The sequence below is a fragment of the Salvelinus namaycush genome, chromosome 21 (assembly GCF_016432855.1).
Source record: "Salvelinus namaycush isolate Seneca chromosome 21, SaNama_1.0, whole genome shotgun sequence".
Classification (NCBI taxonomy): domain Eukaryota; kingdom Metazoa; phylum Chordata; class Actinopteri; order Salmoniformes; family Salmonidae; genus Salvelinus; species Salvelinus namaycush.
The window spans coordinates 17,358,897-17,378,174 of record NC_052327.1 but is presented as its reverse complement, the minus strand read 5'-3'; the positions used below and the strand labels follow the sequence as shown (position 1 = coordinate 17,378,174).

The 19,278-nt window shown below is 41.0% G+C and overlaps 1 protein-coding gene across 1 annotated transcript in view; it reads left to right on the top strand.

Moving 5' to 3' along the window:
• Positions 1-19,278, top strand: part of LOC120066139 (Golgi apparatus protein 1-like) — a 50,298-nt gene that overhangs the window by 6,937 nt on the left and 24,083 nt on the right. Inside the window, exons 2-6 of the mRNA XM_039017281.1 lie at positions 9,612-9,641; positions 9,850-9,936; positions 10,885-11,100; positions 16,584-16,787; positions 17,054-17,125. Coding sequence (XP_038873209.1) covers positions 9,612-9,641; positions 9,850-9,936; positions 10,885-11,100; positions 16,584-16,787; positions 17,054-17,125 — 609 coding nt within the window. The remainder of the gene's footprint in view (positions 1-9,611; positions 9,642-9,849; positions 9,937-10,884; positions 11,101-16,583; positions 16,788-17,053; positions 17,126-19,278) is intronic.

Below are 19,278 nucleotides of genomic sequence, written 5' to 3'. Positions count from 1 at the left end.
CAATGTGTAATAGCTACGCAAAATAAATATGAACGCGTTAAATTATGACGTGCCGTCATATTCAGGTCCTGATTGGTCAAACAGTGTTATTTGACACGACAAACAGTGTTATTTGACACGCAAAGACCCAAACGGCGTTCCATAGAAATCCTGGTTGAGAATGAAACAACTGAAAAATGAACAACGAAACAGCACAGCAAGTAAGTGAAAGAAATAGGTTTTGATTATGTTTTACTGGTAATGGGGACATACGTAAATGCCAACAAAATAAATCTTTGGTCAGTATGGTGTGTGTAACCTATATTTAACTAGGCAAGTCAGTTAAGAACTAATTGTTATTTACAATGACAGCCCGGATGACGCTGGGCCAATTGTGCTCCACCCTATGGACTCCCAATCACGGCCGGATGTGACACAGCCTGGATTCGAACCAGGGACTGTAGTGAAGCCTCTTGCACTGAGATGCAGTGCCTTAGACCGCTGCGTCCATGTTTGTGTGTGTGTGTGTGAACTATTTAACTGTACTAGAATGGCGCTCATTTTTAAAAATTACATCGGTATGTTTTTTAGCAAGGAAAACATCGGTATCAGCCAAAAATGTCATATCGGTGCATCACTACTTTCGACACCTTGTAGAGTCCACGGCCAGAAATTTTTTATATATATATATGAGGTTGACTGATTTAATCGGAATGGACGATTAATTAGGGCCGATTTCAAGTTTTCATAATCGGTAATCTGCATTTTTGGACACCGATCATGGCCGATTACATTGCACTCCACGAGGAGACTGCGTGGCAGGCTGACTACCTGTTATGCGAATGCAGCAAGGAGCCAAGGTTAGGTGCTAGCTAGCATTAAACATATCTTATAAAAAACAATCAATCTTAACATAATCACTTGTTAAACTAGTAATATCATCAACCATGTGTAGTTATCTAGCTTGTCCTGCGTTGCATATAATCGATGCGGTGCCTGTTAATTTATCATTGAATCATAGCCTACTTCGCCAAACTGGTGATTTAACAAGCGCATTCGCGAAAAAAGCACTGTCGTTGCACCAATGTGTACCTAACCATAAACATCAACGCCTTTCTTAAAATCAATACACAAGTATATATTTTTAAACCTGCATATTTAGTTAATATTGCCTGCTAACATGAATTTCTTTTAACTAGGGAAATTGTGTCACTTCTCTTGCGTTCTGTGCAAGCAGAGTCAGGGTATATGCAGCAGTTTGGGCCGCCTGGCTCATTGCGAACTGTGTAAAGACCATTTCTTCCTAACAAAGACCGTAATTAATTTTCCAGATTTGTACATGATTATGACATAACATTGAAGGTTGTGCAATATTTATACTTATGGATGCCACCCGTTAGATAAAATACGTAACGGTTCCATATTTCACTGAAAGAATAAATGTTTTGCTTTGGAAATGATAGTTTCCGGATTTGACCATATTAATGACCTAAGGCTCGTATTTCTGTGTATTATTATATTATAATTAAGTCTGACTGAGTGGTGGTAGGCAGCAGCAGGCTCGTAAGCATTAATTCAAACAGCACTTTCCTGTGTTTGCCAGCAGCTCTTCGCTGTGCTTTAAGCATTGCGCTGTTTGACTTCAAACCTATCAACTCCCGAGATTTGGCTGGCAATACTATAGTGCTTATAAGAACGTCCAATAGTCGAAGGTATATGAAATACAAATGGTATAGAGAGAAATAGTCCTATAATAACTACAACCTAAAACTTCTTCATATGTTCTGTTCTGAGCAAGGAACTTAAACGTTAGCTTTTTTACATGGCACATATTGCACTTTTCCTTTCTTCTCCAACACTGTGCTTTTGTGTTATTTAAACCAAATTGAACATGTTTCATTATTTATTTGAGACTAAATAGATTTTTATTGATGTATTATATTAAGTTGAAATAAAAGTGTTTATTCAGTATTGTTGTAATTGTCATTATTACAAATATATATAAATATAGGCCGATTTAAGCAGGATCTGCTTTTTTTTGGTCCTCCAATAATCGGTATCGGTGTTGAAAAATCATAATCTGTCGACCTCTAGTTTCTTTGCAGCAATTCAACTATGAAGGCCTGATTCACAGTCTCTTCTGAACAGCTGATGTGTCTGTTACTTGAGCTCTGAAGCATTTATTTTGGCTGGTTACTCTAATGAACTTGTTCTCTGCAGCAGAGTTAACTCTGGGTCTTCCATTCCTGTGGCTGTCCTCATGAGAGCCAGTTTCATCATAGTGCTTGATGGTTTTGCGATTGCACTTGAAGAAACTTTCAAAGGTCTTGAAATGTTCCGTATTGACTGACCTTCATGTCTTAAAGTAATGATGGGCTGTCGTTTCTCTTTGCTTATTTGAGCTGTTCTTGCCATATGGACTTGGTCTTTTACCAACTAGGGTTATCTTCTGTATATCCCCCCCAACCTAGTCACAACACAACTGATTGACTCAAATGCATTAAGAAGGAAAGAAATTCTACAAATTTAACTTTTAACAAGGCACACCTAGTTGAAATGCATTCCAGGTGACTACCTCATGAAGCTGGTTGAGAGAATGCCAAGAGTGTGCAAAGCTGTCATGAAGTTAAAGGGTGGCTATTTTAAGAATCTCAAATATAAAATATATTTTGATTTGTTTGACACTTATTTTGGTTACTACATGATTCCATATGTGTCATTTCATAGTTTTAATGTCTTCACTATTATTCTACAACACTCTGACATCTAGGCTTCTTGCCGATCCCGGTATCCGATATTTTCCAGGTCAAAAAAAACGATACAGATAAAAAAATTATGGCCTCTTTTAAGCATTCTAGTACAGTTAAATTGTTGAAAAACACACACACACACTGACCAAAAAGTTATTTTGTTGCCACTTGCTGACTTGCTATGCTGTTTCGTTGTTCATTTGTTCAGTCTCAACCAGAATTTCATCATACATGTCAAGCAGTGAAGTTTCATCTCTGTCTGTCCCTGGCGCCTCTTCCTCGGTAGGCATTGTCACTGTGTCCGTTTCCGTCTTGTCCAGCTGTGTCTGTAACATTTCACGTTTCACGTTCATGCATCGAAGTAGCGGTCCTTGTACCTAGCATCGAGCATGTCTGAATCGCCGTGTCCCCAGCCAGCCCAACCACTCACTGGACCCATATGATCACTTGGCTACGCATGCTTCTCTTTAATATCAATATGCCTCGTCCATTACTGTCCTGGTTAGTGAGTACTGTCTTATTTCACTGTACAGCCTCTAGCCCTGCTCAATATGCGTTAACCAACCATGTTGTTCCACCTCCTACATATGCGATGACATCACCTGGTTTAAACGTCTCTAGAGAATATATCTCTCTCATCATTACTCAATGCCTAGGTTTATCGCCAATGTACTTACATCCTACCTTACCTTTGTCTGTACACTATGCCTATCGAGCCCAGAAACCTGCTCCTTTTACTCTCTGTTCCGAACGTGCTAGACGGCCAGTTCGTATAGCCTTTAGCCGTACCCTTATCCTACTTCTCCTCTGTTCCTCTGGTGATGTAGAGGTTAATCCAGGTCCTGCAGTGCCTAGCTCCACTCTCACTCCCCAGGTGCTCTCATTTGTTGACTTCTGTAACTGTAAAAGCCTTGGTTTCATGCATGTTAACATTAGAAGCTTACTCCCTAAGTTTGTTTTACTCACTGCTTTAGTGCACACTCTGCCAACCCGGATGTCTTAGCCGTGTCTGAATCCTGGCTTAGGAAAACCACCAAAAACCCTGAAATCTCCATCCCTAACTATAACATTTTCCACCAAGATAGAACTGCCAAAGGGGGCGGTGTTGCAATCTACTGCAGAGATAGCCTGCAGAGTTCTGTCTTACTATCCAGGTCTGTACCCAAACAATTCGAGCTTCTACTTCTAAAAATTCAGCTTTCCAGAATCAAGTCTCTCACTGTTGCCACTTGCAATAGACCACCCTCTGCCCCCAGCTGTGCCCTCGACACCATATGTGAATTGATTGTCCCCCATCTATCTTCTGAGCTCGTGCTACTAGGTGACCTAAACTGGGACATGTTTAACACCCCAGCCATCCTACAATCTAAGCTTGATACCCTCATTCTCACACAAATTATCAATGAACCTACCAGGTCAACCCCAAATCCGTAAACACGGGCACCCTCATAGATATCATCCTAACTAACTCGCCCTCCAAATAGACCTCTGCTGTTTTCAATCAAGATCTCAACGATCACTGCCTCATTGCCTGCATCCGTAATGGGTCTGTGATCAAATGACCACCTCATCACTGTCAAACGCTCCCTAAACCACTTCTGTGAGCAGGCCTTTCTAATCGACCTGGCCGGGGTATCCTGGAATGACATTGACCTCATCCCGTCAGATGATGCCTGGTTATTCTTTAAAAGTGCCTTCCTCACCATCTTAAATAATCATGCCCCGTTAAAAAAATGTTGAACTAGGAATAGATATAGTCCTTGGTTCACTCCAGACCTGTCTGCCCTTGACCAGCACAAACATCCTATGGTGTTCTGCATTAGCATCGAATAGCCCCCGTGATATGCAACTTTTCAGGGAAGTTAAGAAGAAATATACACAGGCAGTTAGGAAAGCTAAGGCTAGCTTTTTCAAACAGAAATTTGCATCCTGTAGTACAAACTCAAAAAAGTTCTGGGACACTGTAAAGTCCATGGAGAATAAGAGCACCTCCTCCCAGCTGCCTACTGCTCTGAGGCTAGGAAACGCTGTTACCACCGATAAATCCACTATAATTGAGAATTTCAATAAGCATTTCTCTACGGCTGGCCATGCTTTCCACCTGGCTACCCCTACCCCGGTCAACTGCCCGGCACCCCCCACAGCAACTCACCCAAGCCCCAACCATTTCTCCCTCACCCAAATCCAGATAGCTGATGTTCTGAAAGAGCGTCAAAATCTGGACCCCTACAAATCAGCCAGGCTAGACAATCTGGACCCTTTCTTTCTAAAATTATCTGCCGAAATTGTTGCAACCCCTATTACTAGCCTGTTCAACCTCTCTTTCGTATCGTCTGAGATTCCCAAAGATTGGAAAGCTGCTGCGGTCATCCCCCTCTTCAAAGGGGGTGACACTCTAGACCCAAACTGCTACAGACCTATATCTGTCCTACCCTGTCTTTCTAAGGTCTTCGAAAGCCATGTTATCAAAGATTTTACCAACCATTTAGAATCCCACAGTCCCAGTGCACCTCAGCCACGCTCAAGGTCCGAAACGATATCATAACTGCCATCGATAAGAGGCATTACTGTGCAGCCGTATTCATCGACCTGGCCAAGGCTTTCGACTCTGTCAATCACCACATTCTTATTGGCAGACTCGACAGCCTTGGTTTCTCAAATGATTGCCTCGCCTGGTTTACCAACTACTTTTCTGATGGAGTTCAGTGTGTCAAATCGGAGGGCCTGTTGTCCGGACCTCTGGCAGTCTCTATGGGGGTGCCACAGGGTTCAATTCTCTGGCCGACTCTCTTCTCTGTATACATCAATGATGTCGCTCTTGCTGCTGGTGATTCTCTGATCCACCTCTACGCAGACGACACCATTCTGTATACTTCTGGCCCCTCTTTGGACACTGTGTTAACTAACCTCCAGACGAGCTTCAATGCCATACAACTCTCCTTCCATGGCCTCCAACTGCTCTTAAATGCAAGTAAAACTAAATGCATGCTATTCAATCAATCACTGCCCGCACCTGCCCGCCCGTCCGCTACTCTGGACGGCTTTGACTTAGAATACGTGGACAACTACAAATACCTAGGTGTCTGGTTAGACTGTAAACTCTCCTTCCAGACTCACATTAAGCATTTCCAATCCAAAATTAAATCTACAATCAGCTTCCTATTTCGCAACAAAGCATCCTTCACTCATGCTGCCAAACATACCCTCGTAAAACTGACCATCCTACCGATCCTTGACTTCGGCGATGTCATCTATAAAATAGCCTCCAACACTCTACTCAACAAATTGGATTCAGTCTATCAGTTCCATCCGTTTTGTCACCAAAGCCCCATATACTACTCACCACTGCGACCTGTACACTCTCGTTGGTTGGCCCTCGCTTCATACTCGTCGCCAAACCCACTGGCTACAGGTTATCTACAAGTCTCTGCAAGGTAAAGCCCCGCCTTATATCAGCTCACTGATCACCATAGCAGCACCCACTCATAGCACGCGCTCCAGCAGGTATATCTCACTGGTCACCCCCAAAGCCAATTCCTCCTTTGGTCGCCTTTCCTTCCAGTTTTCTGCCAATGACTGGAACGAACTGCAAAAATCACTGAAGCTGGAGACTCATATCTCCCTCACTAGCTTTATGCACCAGCTGTCAGAGCAGCTCACAGATCACTGCACCTGTACATAGCCCATCTGTAAACAGCCCATCTATCTACCTCATCCCCATGCTGTATTTATTTATTTATCTTGCTCCTTTGCACCCCAGTATCTCTACTTGCACATTCATCTTCTGCACATCTACCATTCCAGTGTTAAATTGCCATATTGTAATTACTTCGCCACCATGGCCTATTTATTGCCTTAACTCCCTTATCTTACCTCATTTGCACTCACTGTATATAGACTTTTTTTTTTTCTACTTTATTATTGACTGTATGTTTTGTTTATTCCATGTGTAACTCTGTGTTGTTGTATGTGTCGATTTGCTATGCTTTATCTTGGCCAGGTCGCATTTGCAAATTTGGAGTTAGGTGTGTGTTCATGTTCTCAAATGCCATTGAAATGGCCGCAGCGGTATGAGAACCAGCACATTCTTGAGCATGCAATAAGGCTTTCATCAGTACGAAATCTTCGTCGACCCACTGTGCTGTCAGATTCAGCATGCTCATGGGGCTGACATCGCTGGTCCAAATGTCAGTTGTGAAGCTAATAGCAGTGACCCCCATAGCAAGTAGCTCATGGATGTGCGTTTCAACAATACTATGTAACTCCGTTAGGGCAACATCTGAAAAATAGCACCTACTTGGTGGTGTGTACCTGGGCTCGAGGTGCTCGACCAGTCGGCGATAGCCAACATCATCCACGGCAGAGAACGGTTGATTGTCAAGGGCAATGAATTCCACTATCTTGGCGTTGTTGGATTTCGCCTTTGAGTTGTCTCGTTGAAATTTTCCTACTCTTTCAAATGACTGCTCGACTTGAATTTGTTTAGTTGTTGGAAGTGTGCGCTTATTTTCTGCTTTTGCTCTGTGTAGTGTTCTATTTTTCATGGCGTCATTACGTCATCTACCTACGTTATATATAGGTATGCACGTCAGCTTTAACATCGGTTTTACATATCAACATTAAACTACACATCGGGCCAATGCAGATGTTGGTATTTTTAGCTAATATCGGCCGATACCGATATATCGTGCATCCCTAGTCTCAGCCACTGCCTGTCACCAAGGCAGTACCCCAAGGCTCGATTCTAGGCCCCATGCCCCAAAACAAAATATGTGACTCACCACCTGGATTTGGTCTTAGGGAGCAAAAATGTAAATTGTGTTTTTTTTATTTTTTACATTGGATAAAAGTAGAGACTCAGAGCTACAAAATGGAATATCATACACTACAGTTGAGGAACAATGGGAATGTAATTATGCTTTGAAAGTTGATACTTGTACAACTCACTTTTGAGAAAATGGCCTTTGAATGTTTTGGTGTCTAGTGAAGAGCTCTTCTTTGTCTACACCCATTCAGCATCGTTCACACACTCTTAAGCTTTAGCCCCACCCATCTCGTTTCGCTCTCGGAGCGTTCAGAGCGCACACTTGGTCGCTCTGGCCGATGATTTGTTTACCTATGGATAACATGAAAACAGCCTAACCAGCTCTGCTGGCAACAATTTCATTATGCTTTCTTGCAGACGTTTACTGACACCGGCCATATTCAATGGGTGTTGTACACTTTAGCTTAAGACATGTAGCTGGCTAGGTATACAATTAACCTAGCTTGGTAAACAATGTGTAAGATCACACACGTAATGTTAGCTAACGAGCCAGCCAAACAACAACGAACACAGTGCCAAATCATGTCGTAACTAACCTGCTTGAATATGCTGGGAGCTAACCAACCAGGTTCAATGTTAGGAGCCTAATGTTAGCTAGGTAACTAGAAAAGCGAACGCCTCTGGGATATGAATAATAGCGCCAGCCAGCTAATGTTAGCTAGTTCAAGTTCTTGGCTCTTTCCAGAACAGCTACCTTGAGCTTGCTACCAGTAACTTGACCACTATTGGCCTGGGCCTGTCACCTGGGCCAGTGGTGGATTTTCCAGTCCTGTGGGTGCGCTCCACCACAATCTTCCTGTGCCCCATCTTCAGTGTCTCTCTAAGTATTTCCCTCACTTTGTCTTCAGACTCTGTACCGGTCTCGTGGAGATTCTGCAATTCTGTAATTGCATTTCAAAACAATAAACCAAGCTCTCTCTAAATGCACACGCTTCAATGGGGCAGAAGGCAGTGTGTTGTGATTTCTGGATGGCCAGATGGCTAGAAACAATGACAAGAAGCTGCCATGTTGGTGAAACGTATGTGGCTTGTTTCAGCTAGTTTTAGGCGATCATGTTCTTCTTGTTTGAGGTGCTTTGACTGATGTCGTGTCTATGCTAATATGGCTAAAAGTTGATAGCTAGCTGACCAACAACAGTAACAATGTATTTGAGATGTGCAAATTGATTTATGTATCCAATAAACAAAATATAGTTTACATGCGTTCAACAATCTAAGCCAACATCGTCTGTTTTGCCCTATTTGTAGCTAAACAACCAACCCGTCTGTGACGTAGTATGCAATTCTCAGAGACCACTTTTGGCTCGTGAGCTTTACTTTTTAAACTACTGGCTGAAATTATACAAAGGTTCAGCAGTGCATCTTTAATTGAGATGTTTGCCTGTTGGTCCCACACGACACTGACCATAGCTTTGCTTAGTGACTTTCCCCCAAGATTTATGTCCTTAGTCCTAATGTGACAGACCTTTTTGTAGATTGGAATTAAGCGGCACAGAATCTCTGGGTGCATTGGTAAAGGGGGTAATATGGTCTTTTTATGATGTAGCCTAGGTGTCAGTATGGATACACAGAGTGCCCTGGCTGCTCATCGATCCTATCCATAAAACAGTGTGGGTTAGTGGAGCTGGGCGATATAGACACAAATCCATATCATGATAAATTGACTGAATTCTAACGATGAAATTAAACGATACGTTTATAACAGGGTTATTCAACCGGGGGTCTGCCGGAACTCTACTGCAGGTGGTCTGTGAAAATATAAATAAAATAAGTGTAAAGAGAAGGAAGAATGCTGGGCAGTGATCAATTAAGACACTAAAATAAATACATCCTTTCAATGTTATGAATAGCAACAACATTGAAAATAGGAGAATATCTTCTTTCTAATGATGTCCACTGTATGTCTCAACCCCTAATATTGAGCAAATTACACTCTGTAGAGCCAATTACACAGTATCTGACATAGGCTTTGAAAAAGCAGCAGCGAAAAGGCTGCAAATTATATTCTTTATGGTTACGATGATCGTTTGACTGTCTTCTCTCTTATTTCTCTCCAGGAAACAGAGATTGCTGCTGACTGCAACCATGTAAGTGTTCTGAACTCTCTCACATCATTAAACCATCCTTTCAGTATGTGTAACTGAATGTGAGTCATAATTTTAATACAGCGTTGTTAGCAGGTCTGACCACAAGAGGGTGCTATCACGCCCCTGCTTGAAATTCCCCACACACGGTTGCTTTTAACTCCTAGGCTTTTCTTTGAGCTATCAATAGACATGTTTAATCTCTCCCCAGCTCCTTTGGAACTACAAACTGAACCTGACGACCGACCCCAAGTTTGAGTCTGTGGCTGTGGAGGTGTGCAAGACCACCATCACCGATGTAAGTTGGCTGGCTAGCTTGCTTTATGGCTCTGACTATAGGTCCCTCATGCTACTAGTGTCACTGTTCCTGGCTCCGAGCAACACACAGCATTTTTAATTGGTAGAGCACCTAGTAGCAACACACACCACTTTGAATACCCTTAAGTAGGCCTAAAGCACCCATGCCCTTAGCTGGAAATTGGGGGGCCGCCTCTAATCATTTTTTCCTTACATTTCGTTAATTATGAATTCGTTTTGACTTAATCCCTATGTTCACAGGACTTTGATGTCCAAACTAATATCCCTTTCAAACCAAGACGAAAACCTGCCAACTTTTTGTCGACTGAAAGGTATTGCCGGCAAACAAATCCTGTACTTTTATTTCTGCCAACCAACCTAGTCATGATTGCGGTAATGTATTTAAAGTTCTCGCCAACCCCGCAGTATAAATGTCCCCTTTCATCTTACCGGCTTTGGCAGGCATTAAATCATGAACATTCTATTGTTGTTGTTCGACTTGTCGTTGTTATTATGAAAAAGTAACACACAAACGGCAGTCTGCATGCCCCAGACTGGTCCAAATAGCAACGTTACCCGCTCTATTTTTTTGCATCCAAAGAACTCATCCGTTTAAAAATCTATTTAGGATATGTCAATCTAGCAAGCCAGGCAACTTTCTAGAGAATGTTTTGGTTTGTTGCTACTTTTTTAGATAGCCAGCTATCTATCTAGGAACCAAAGTGTTGGTCAGAGTTTCCCAGGGGACCCTTATTACATTAGAAAAATCGAAGCCACTTGCAATATGGATATTGCACATGTCAATATTGTAATTTCGATAAAAATTGGAGTAATTGTGGAGCCCTACAACATACCGTGAGTCCTATGTGAATTAGGTATAATATAAGTAATACAAATATTGTGACCATGAGAAACACAATCTGTAATTTTCTTTTCCTCCTTCCTTCAGATAAAAGAATGTGCAGCGGAGGAGAGAGGGAAGGGCTACCTGGTGTCCTGCCTGGTGGATCACCGCGGTAACATCACAGAGTACCAGTGCAACCAGTACATCATCAAGATGACCAGCATTGTGTTCAGTGACTACCGCCTCATCTGTGGCTTCATGGACAAATGTCGCGAGGATATCAACACCCTGCACTGTGGCAGCATCTCCACCGGCGAGAAGGTAATAGGCTGGCTCTAGCCTTCATACACACCAGTGTCTTTGCACATTTTCAAGACCAGTACAATTTGCAGTAACCTGTAAAATCTAAGAAGATCTATAAAAACAACAAGCCAGTCTTTTTTTATTTATTTTTTATTATTTTTTATATATCAGGAATTGGTCAAGATGCTTTTTTGGAATAGCTGCTCAAGCTTTGGATTTGTATGAATCTGTCTCTGTGCTATATGTAGAGGTAACACAAAAACAGACAGGTGCAGGATATGCCCATTTTGTTTGTGCTGGTTTCTAATTTGTTGGTTTGGTTTTCAGTTTTTTTTTTGACACGTGTTTAAACATGACATGACTACATGAGGTTTGGGCATAGGGTGGTCAGGTTTGAATTACTGCCTTCACTGTGCTACTTTGAGCTCCAGTGTTAGGCTCTGGCCAGGAGACTAGCCTATTTGCTCTTCCTACAGTTGCATACTTACCTACAGTGGGTATTATAAGTATTCACCCCCCTTGGATTTCTTCACATTTTGTTATAAAGTGGGATTACGATGCATTTAATTGATATTATATGTCAAGTATTTACACAAAATAAACTGCAGTCAGATTGGGGGGAAAAATCTAAAATTTCTCAAAGTAATAAAAAAAAAAATATATACTATACCTTGATTATAGTTGAAGTCAGAAGTTTACATACACTAAGGTTGGAGTCATTAAAACTAGTTTGTCAACCACTCCACAAATGACTTGTTAGAAAACTATAGTTTGGGAAAGTCGGTTAGGACATCTACTTTGTGCATGACACAAGTACTTTTTCCAACAATTGCTTACAGACAGATTATTTCACTTATAACTCACTGTATCACAATTCCAGTGGGTCAGAAGTTTACATACACTAAATTGACTGTGCCTTTAAACCGCTTGGAAAATTCCAGAAAATTATGTCATGGCTTTAGAAGCTTCTGATAGGCCAATTGACATCATTTGAATCAATTGGAGGTGTACCTGTGGATGTATTTCAAGGCCTACCTTCAAACTCAGTGTCTCTTTGCTTGACATCATGGGAAAATCAAAAGAAATCAGCCAAGACCTCAGAAAAAAATTGTAGACCTCCACAAGTCTGGTTGGTCGTTGGGAGCAATTTCCAAACGCCTGAAGGTACCACGTTCATCTGTACAAACAATAGTACGCAAGTATAAACACCATGGGATAACGCAGCCGTCATACCGCTCAGGAAGGCGACGCGTTCTGTCTCCTAGAGATGAACGTACTTTGGTGTGAAAATTGCAAATCAATCACAGAACAACAGCAAAGGACCTTGTGAAGATGCTGGAGGAAACGTGTACAAAAGTATTTATATCCACAGTAAAACAAGTCCTATATCGATGTAACCTGAAAGGCCGCTCAGCAAGGAAGAAGCCACTGCTCCAAAACCACCATTAAAAAGCCAGACTACGGGTTTGCAATTGCACATGGTGACAAAGATTGTACTTTTTGGAGAAAGGTCCTCTGGTCTGATGAAACAAAAATAGAACTGTTTGGCCATAATGACCATTGTTATGTTTGGAGGAAAAATGAGGAGGCTTGCAAACCGAAGAACACCATCCCAACTGTGAAGCACGGGGGTGGCAGCATCATGTTGTGGGGGTGCTGTGCTGCAGGAGGGACTGGTGCACTTCACAAAATAGATGGCATCATGAGAATGACAATTATGTGGATATATTGAAGCGACATCTCAAGACATCAGTCAGGAAGTTGAAGCTTGGTCGCAAATAGGTCTTCCAAATGGACAATGACACCAAGCATACTTCCAAAGTTGTGGCAAAATGGCTTAAGGACAACAAAGTCAAGCTATTGGAATGGCCATCACAAAGCCCTAACCTCAATCACGTAGAAAATTTGTGGGCAGAACTGAAAAGGAGTGTGCGAGCAAGGAGGTCTGTCGTTGCACCAATGTACCATACCATAAACATCAATGCCTTTCTTAAAATCAATACACAAGTATATTTTTTAAACATACATATTTAGTTAAAGAAATTCATGTTAGCAGGCAATATTAACTAGGGAAATTGTCACTTATCTTGCTTTCTGTGCAAGCAGAGTCAGGGTATATGCAACAGTTTGGGCCGCCTGGCTCGTTGCGAACTGTGTGAAGAGCATTTCTTCCTAACGAAGACCGTAATTAATTTTCCATAATTATGACATAACATTGAAAGTTGTGCAATGTAACAGCAGTATTTATACTTATGGATGCCACCCGTTAGATAAAATACGGAACGGTTCCGTATTTCACTGAAAGAATAAAAGTTTGGTTTTCGCAGTTATAGTTTCTGGATTTGACCATATTAATGACCTAAGGCTCGTATTTCTATGTATTATTATATTATAATTAAGTCTACTATTTGATAGAGCAGTCTGACTGAGCAGTAGTAGGCAGCAGCAGGGTCGTAAGGATTCATTCAAACTGCACTTTCCTGCGTTTGCCAGCAGCTCTTCACAATGCTTCAAGCACAGCGCTGTCTATGACTTCAAGCCTATCAACTCCCGAGATTAGGCTGGCAATACTATAGTGCCTATAAGAACGTCCAATAGTCAAAGGTATATGAAATACAAATGGTATAGAGAGAAATGGTCCTATAATTCCTATAATAACTACAACCTAAAACTTCTTAACTGGGAATATTGAAGACTCATGTTAAAAGGAACCACCAGCTTTCATATGTTCTGAGCAAGGAACTTAAACGTTAGCTTTTTACATGGCACATATTGCACTTTTCCTTTCTTCTCCAACACTGTTTTTGTGTTATTTAAACCAAATTGAACATGTTTCATTATTTATTTGAAACTAAATAGATTTTTATTGATGTATTATATTAAGTTGAAATAAGTGTTTATTCAGTATTGTTGTAATTGTCATTATTACAAATATATATATATATATATATATAAAAAATCGGCCGATTTAACCTTTCTAGGACACAGGTTCCGCTAGCGGAACCCCTGACAACATTCCGCTGAAAAGGCAGCGCGGGAAATTCAAAAATATTTTTTTGAAATATGTAACTTTCACACATTAACAAGTCCAATACAGCAAATTAAAGATAAACATCTTGTTAATCTACCCATCGTGTCCGATTTAAAAAATAATAAAAAAAATAAAAAAATAAAAATGCTTTACAGCGAAAACACAACATATGATTATGTTAGATCACCGCCAAGTCCAAAAAACACACGGCCATTTTCCCAGCCAAAGATAGGAGTCACAAAAAGCAGAAATAGAGATAAAATTAATCACTAACCTTTGATGATCTTCATCAGATGACACTCATAGGACATCATGTTACACAATACATGTATGTTTTGTTCGATAATGTACATATTTATATCCAAAAATCTCAGTTTACATTGGCGCCATGTTCAGAAATGCCTCCAAAATATCCGGAGAAATTGCAGAGAGCCACATCAAATAACAGAAATCCTCATCATAAACTTTGATGAAAGATACATGTTTTACATAGAATTAAAGATACACTTGTTCTTAATGCAACCGCTGTGTCAGATTTCAAAAAAACTTTACGGAAAAAGCAAACCATGCAATAATCTGAGACGGCGCTCAGATAGAAATAACATTTCTCCGCCATGTTGGAGTCAACAGAAATACAAAATTACATGATAAATATTCCCTTTGATGGTCTTCATCAGAATGCACTCCCAGGAATCCTAGTTCCACAATAAATTGTTGTTTTGTTTGATAATGTCCATTATTTATGTCCAAGTAGCTACTTTTGTTAGCACTTTTAGTACGCATATCCAAAACGCTTGTGCAGGTCCAGGCGAACTTTGGACGAAAACTTCAAAAAGTTATATTACAGGTCGAATAAACTTGTCAAACTAAGTATAGAATCAATCTTTAGGATGTTGTTATCATAAATATTCAATAACGTTCCAACCGGAGAATTCCTTTGTGTCTATAGAAGTAATGGAACGCAAGGCGATATCATGTGTAATGCGCGTGACCAGGACCTGGCACTCTGCCAGACCACTGACTCAAACAGCTCCCATCCGGCTCAACATCACAGTAGAAGCTTTATTCAACGTTCTACAGACTGTTGACATCTAGTGGAAGGTGTAGGAAGTGCAAACAGATCCATATCCCACTGGGATTTCAATAGGCGATGAGTTGAAAATCGTCCAGCCTCAGAATTCTCACTTCCTGTTTGGATTTTTTCTCAGGTTTTTGCCTGCCATATGAGTTCTGTTATACACACAGACATCATTCAAACAGTTTTAGAAACTTCAGAGTGTTTTATATCCAATAGTAACAATAATATGCATATATTAGCATCTGGGACAGAGTAGGAGGCAGGTCACTCTGGGCACGCTATTCATCCAAAGTGAAAATGCTGTCCCCTATCCCTAAAAAGTTAATAGTTTTTTTTTGTTTTTTTTTTGGGTCCTCCAGTTATTGGTATTGCATGGCTAACCTTTAACGAGCTAAACCGCTGTTCTAAGCGAGAAGGGTGGTCATTCAAAAATCATGTATTATAGTCCATGTAATTTGTGATTTGTTAAGCAAAATTTGACTCCTGAACTAATTTAGGCTTGCCTAAACAAAGGGGGTAAATACTTATGCAACAAATATTTGTTATTTAATTTTTTATTCAAATGAAAACATTTCTATAATTCTGTTTTCACTTTGGCATTATGTAGTATTTTGTGTAGAAAATCACAAATATTTATCAATCCCACTTTGTAAAAATCCAAGGGGTGGTGATTACTTATGATATCCACTGTACCTCCTATCCACGCGTCCTACACTCCATGTTAACAAATATACAGTACCAGTCAAAAGTTTGGACACACCTACTCATTCCAAGGTTTTTATTTTTTTAACTATTTTCTACATTGTAGAATAATAGTGAAGACAAACTATGGAATGAGTAGGTATGGAATCATGTAGTAAGCAAAAAAGTGTTGAACAAATCTAAATATATTTTAGACTTTAGATTCTTTAAAGTAGCCACCCTTTGCCTTGATGACAGCTTTGCACACTCTTGCCAAACCTCTTGACTGGTACTGTATTTTTAATCCTGGCTTCCTCTAATGAATTATTAATTTGTACAAGATGATTAATGACCATGCCCTTGGAAATCAAATCCCGGTCTTCAGGGCAACACAACAGCAATAACTCCTCACACTGAATTACATTTTTATTTTTATTTTTTTTGAATATTTAGCTTCTCTATATTTACTAGCATCTGTCCTCCCCTCCCCTCTGGCTCTTTGTATGTTTTTGTGGTTGTGTGTTATATTAAATCGCACACACAAATCATTTGAAAGGAATCATTTTATAACTGATTCAAGCGCTGCTCTGAGAGCTAACAGTTCTTCAGGCCTCACACAGAGATGCATCATCAGCACACAAAGGCCCATCAGTGTTTTAGCCAACTTGAACCTATCCACTCGCTCTCTCCCCATGTACCCATGTTCCTAAGGACGTGCACTCCCAAGGCGAGGTGATAGCGTGCCTGGAGAAGGGTCTGGTCAAGGAGGCAGAGGAGCAGCCCGGGGCCCACGCCATCGGGGCCAACTGTAAGAAGGCCATCATGCGCGTGGCCGAACTTTCCTCAGACGACTTCCACCTGGACCGATACCTATACTTCTCCTGTCGGGAGGACCGTGAGCGCTTCTGTGAAAACGTGAGTACCTTGTCTCCCTCCTTCCCTCCCTCCCTCTCTCTCTCTCCCTCCTTCCCTCCTTCCTCCTTCCCTCTCTCTCGTTCCTTCTCTTATTCCCTCAAGTCTTTCATTTAATAAGAGGCATAATATTAAGATTCAGAAGAGTCAGATGCGTTCATACTTTTATCAGAGTTGAACCCTCAACTCACTGAAAAGGTGTTTTTGTCACTTTGTGAATGTGAAAAATAATTGCTAATTGAATCAATTCCATTGTCTTTGATTTCTAGACTCCAGCTGGAGAGGGCAGAGTTTACAAGTGTCTCTTCAACCACAAATTTGAGGAGGCCATGTCTGAAAAGGTACTACTTCTGCTGTTTAGCCTGATTGAAATTTCCCAATGGAGAGTCATTACCAAAATATTAATATCAATCGTCTGCTACTTGTCATTTGTCCATATGAATAATGCTCTGATTGCAAGGCATTTTGTCAGCATGGTTGGCTAAAGTATAATCGAGAGAAAATAGTTAAATGGTGATGCTGTCCTTCCCCTATGTTCATTTAGCTGCTAAATCAGGACCACCACTCCCCAAAATATATTTGACAATATAATTTTTGGGATGGTAAAACTTTTCAGTGTAAACTTAAACCTGCAATATGTAACTTTTTGGGCTACTCGGAACAAATTCACATAGAAATGTGAGTTATAGATCTGTCATTCTCATTTGAAAGAAAGTCTAAGAAGTGGTAGATCTGTTCTATGTGCTCTCTTTCTATGCTTCTCATTCTTGAGTTTACTTTTTGCGTCTTTTACTTTCGGTAGAAAACAGTAGAAAATACAATATTTTTAGTTATTGAAAAAATACACTATATTCAAAAGTATATGCACACCTCTTTAAATTAGTGGATTCTGCTATTTCAGCCACACCCGTTACTGACAGATGTATAAAATCGAGCACACAGCCAAGCAATCTCCATAGACAAACATTGGCAGTAGAGTGGCCTTACTGAAGAGCTCCGTTACTTTCAATGTGGCACCGTCATAGGATGCCACCTTTCCAACATCAGTTCGTAACATTTCTGCCCTGCTGGAGCTGCCCCGGTCAACTGTAAGGGCTGTTATTGTGAAGTCGAAACATCTAGGATCAACAACGGCTCAGCCGCGAAGTGGTAGGCCACACAAGCTCACAGAACGGGACCACTGAGTGCTGAAACGCATAGCGCGTAAAAATCGTCTGTCCTTGGTTGCAACTGCCTCTGGAAGCAACTTCAGCCCAAGAACTGTTAGTCGGGAGCTTCAGGAAATGGGTTTCCATGGTCGAACAGCTGCACGCAAGCCTAAGATCACCATGCGCAATGCCAAGTGTCGGCTGGAGTGGTGTAAAGCTCACCGCCATTGGCCTCTGGGGAGCAGTGGAAACGCGTTCTCTGGAGTGATGAATTACACTTCACCATCTGGTAGTCCGACGGACGAATCTGGGTTTGGCGGATGCCAGGAGAGCGCTACCTGCCCCAATTCATTGTGCCAACTGTAAAGTCTGGTGGAGGTGGAATAATGGTTTGGGGCTGTTTTTCATCATTCAGGCTAGGAGCCCTTAGTTCCAGTAAAGGGAAATCTTAATGCTATAGCATACAGTGACGTTCTAGATGATTCTGTGCTTCGAACTTTGTTACAGCAGTTTGGGGAAGGCCCTTTCCTGTTTCAACATGACAATGCCCCCATGCACAAAGCAAGGTCCATACAACAATGGTTTGTCAAGATCGGTGTGGAAGAACTTGACTGGCCTGCACGGAGCACTGACCTCAAGCCCATCGAACACCTTTGGGATGAATTGGAACGCTGACTGAGAGCCAGGCATAATCGCCCAACATCAGTGCCCAACCTCGCTAATGCTCTTGTGGCTGAATGAACTAACAACCACCAGAATAAAAAGTAGACGGAGAGTCTAAAGCCCACAAAATGTCATCCATTGATTTTGTTATGTTTGAATCACTCTGATTGATTGTGTAAAAACACGATATGAGCCATAGCAAAACAGGGCTTGACATTAACTTTTTTTGTCACTTGTCCTTTGGACAAGTAGGACAAAATGTTAAATGTAAAATGTTTTCTTCTCCAAAAGTTCAAGTCACTTGTCCCCAAATACTGGTCTGTTTAACACCCTTTTTACATTGTTGTACGAACTATTTTACAAAATACAATGCATTACTAACTTTTTTACCATAGTGAATCAGACATTAATGGAGGCTACACTCTACCTATTGGCTTCTTTGCATATTCAAGCCTGTCTCAAAATACAACACTGCCCCTTTAATCCTCTCCTGGAGGATAGTTGGTCACCCTTGGTAGCCTTTAAAATGTTGCAACATGACAATTATTACCAAATACTTTTTGTCTTAATAAAATAATTCCCTTCGGGGCTCAAAATTAAGGGCGTCCCGTCATCTTTGGGACAATAAATATTTCTAGGACAGTTTAAAACAGACGCTCGGAAAGTTCTGGGACGACAGATCC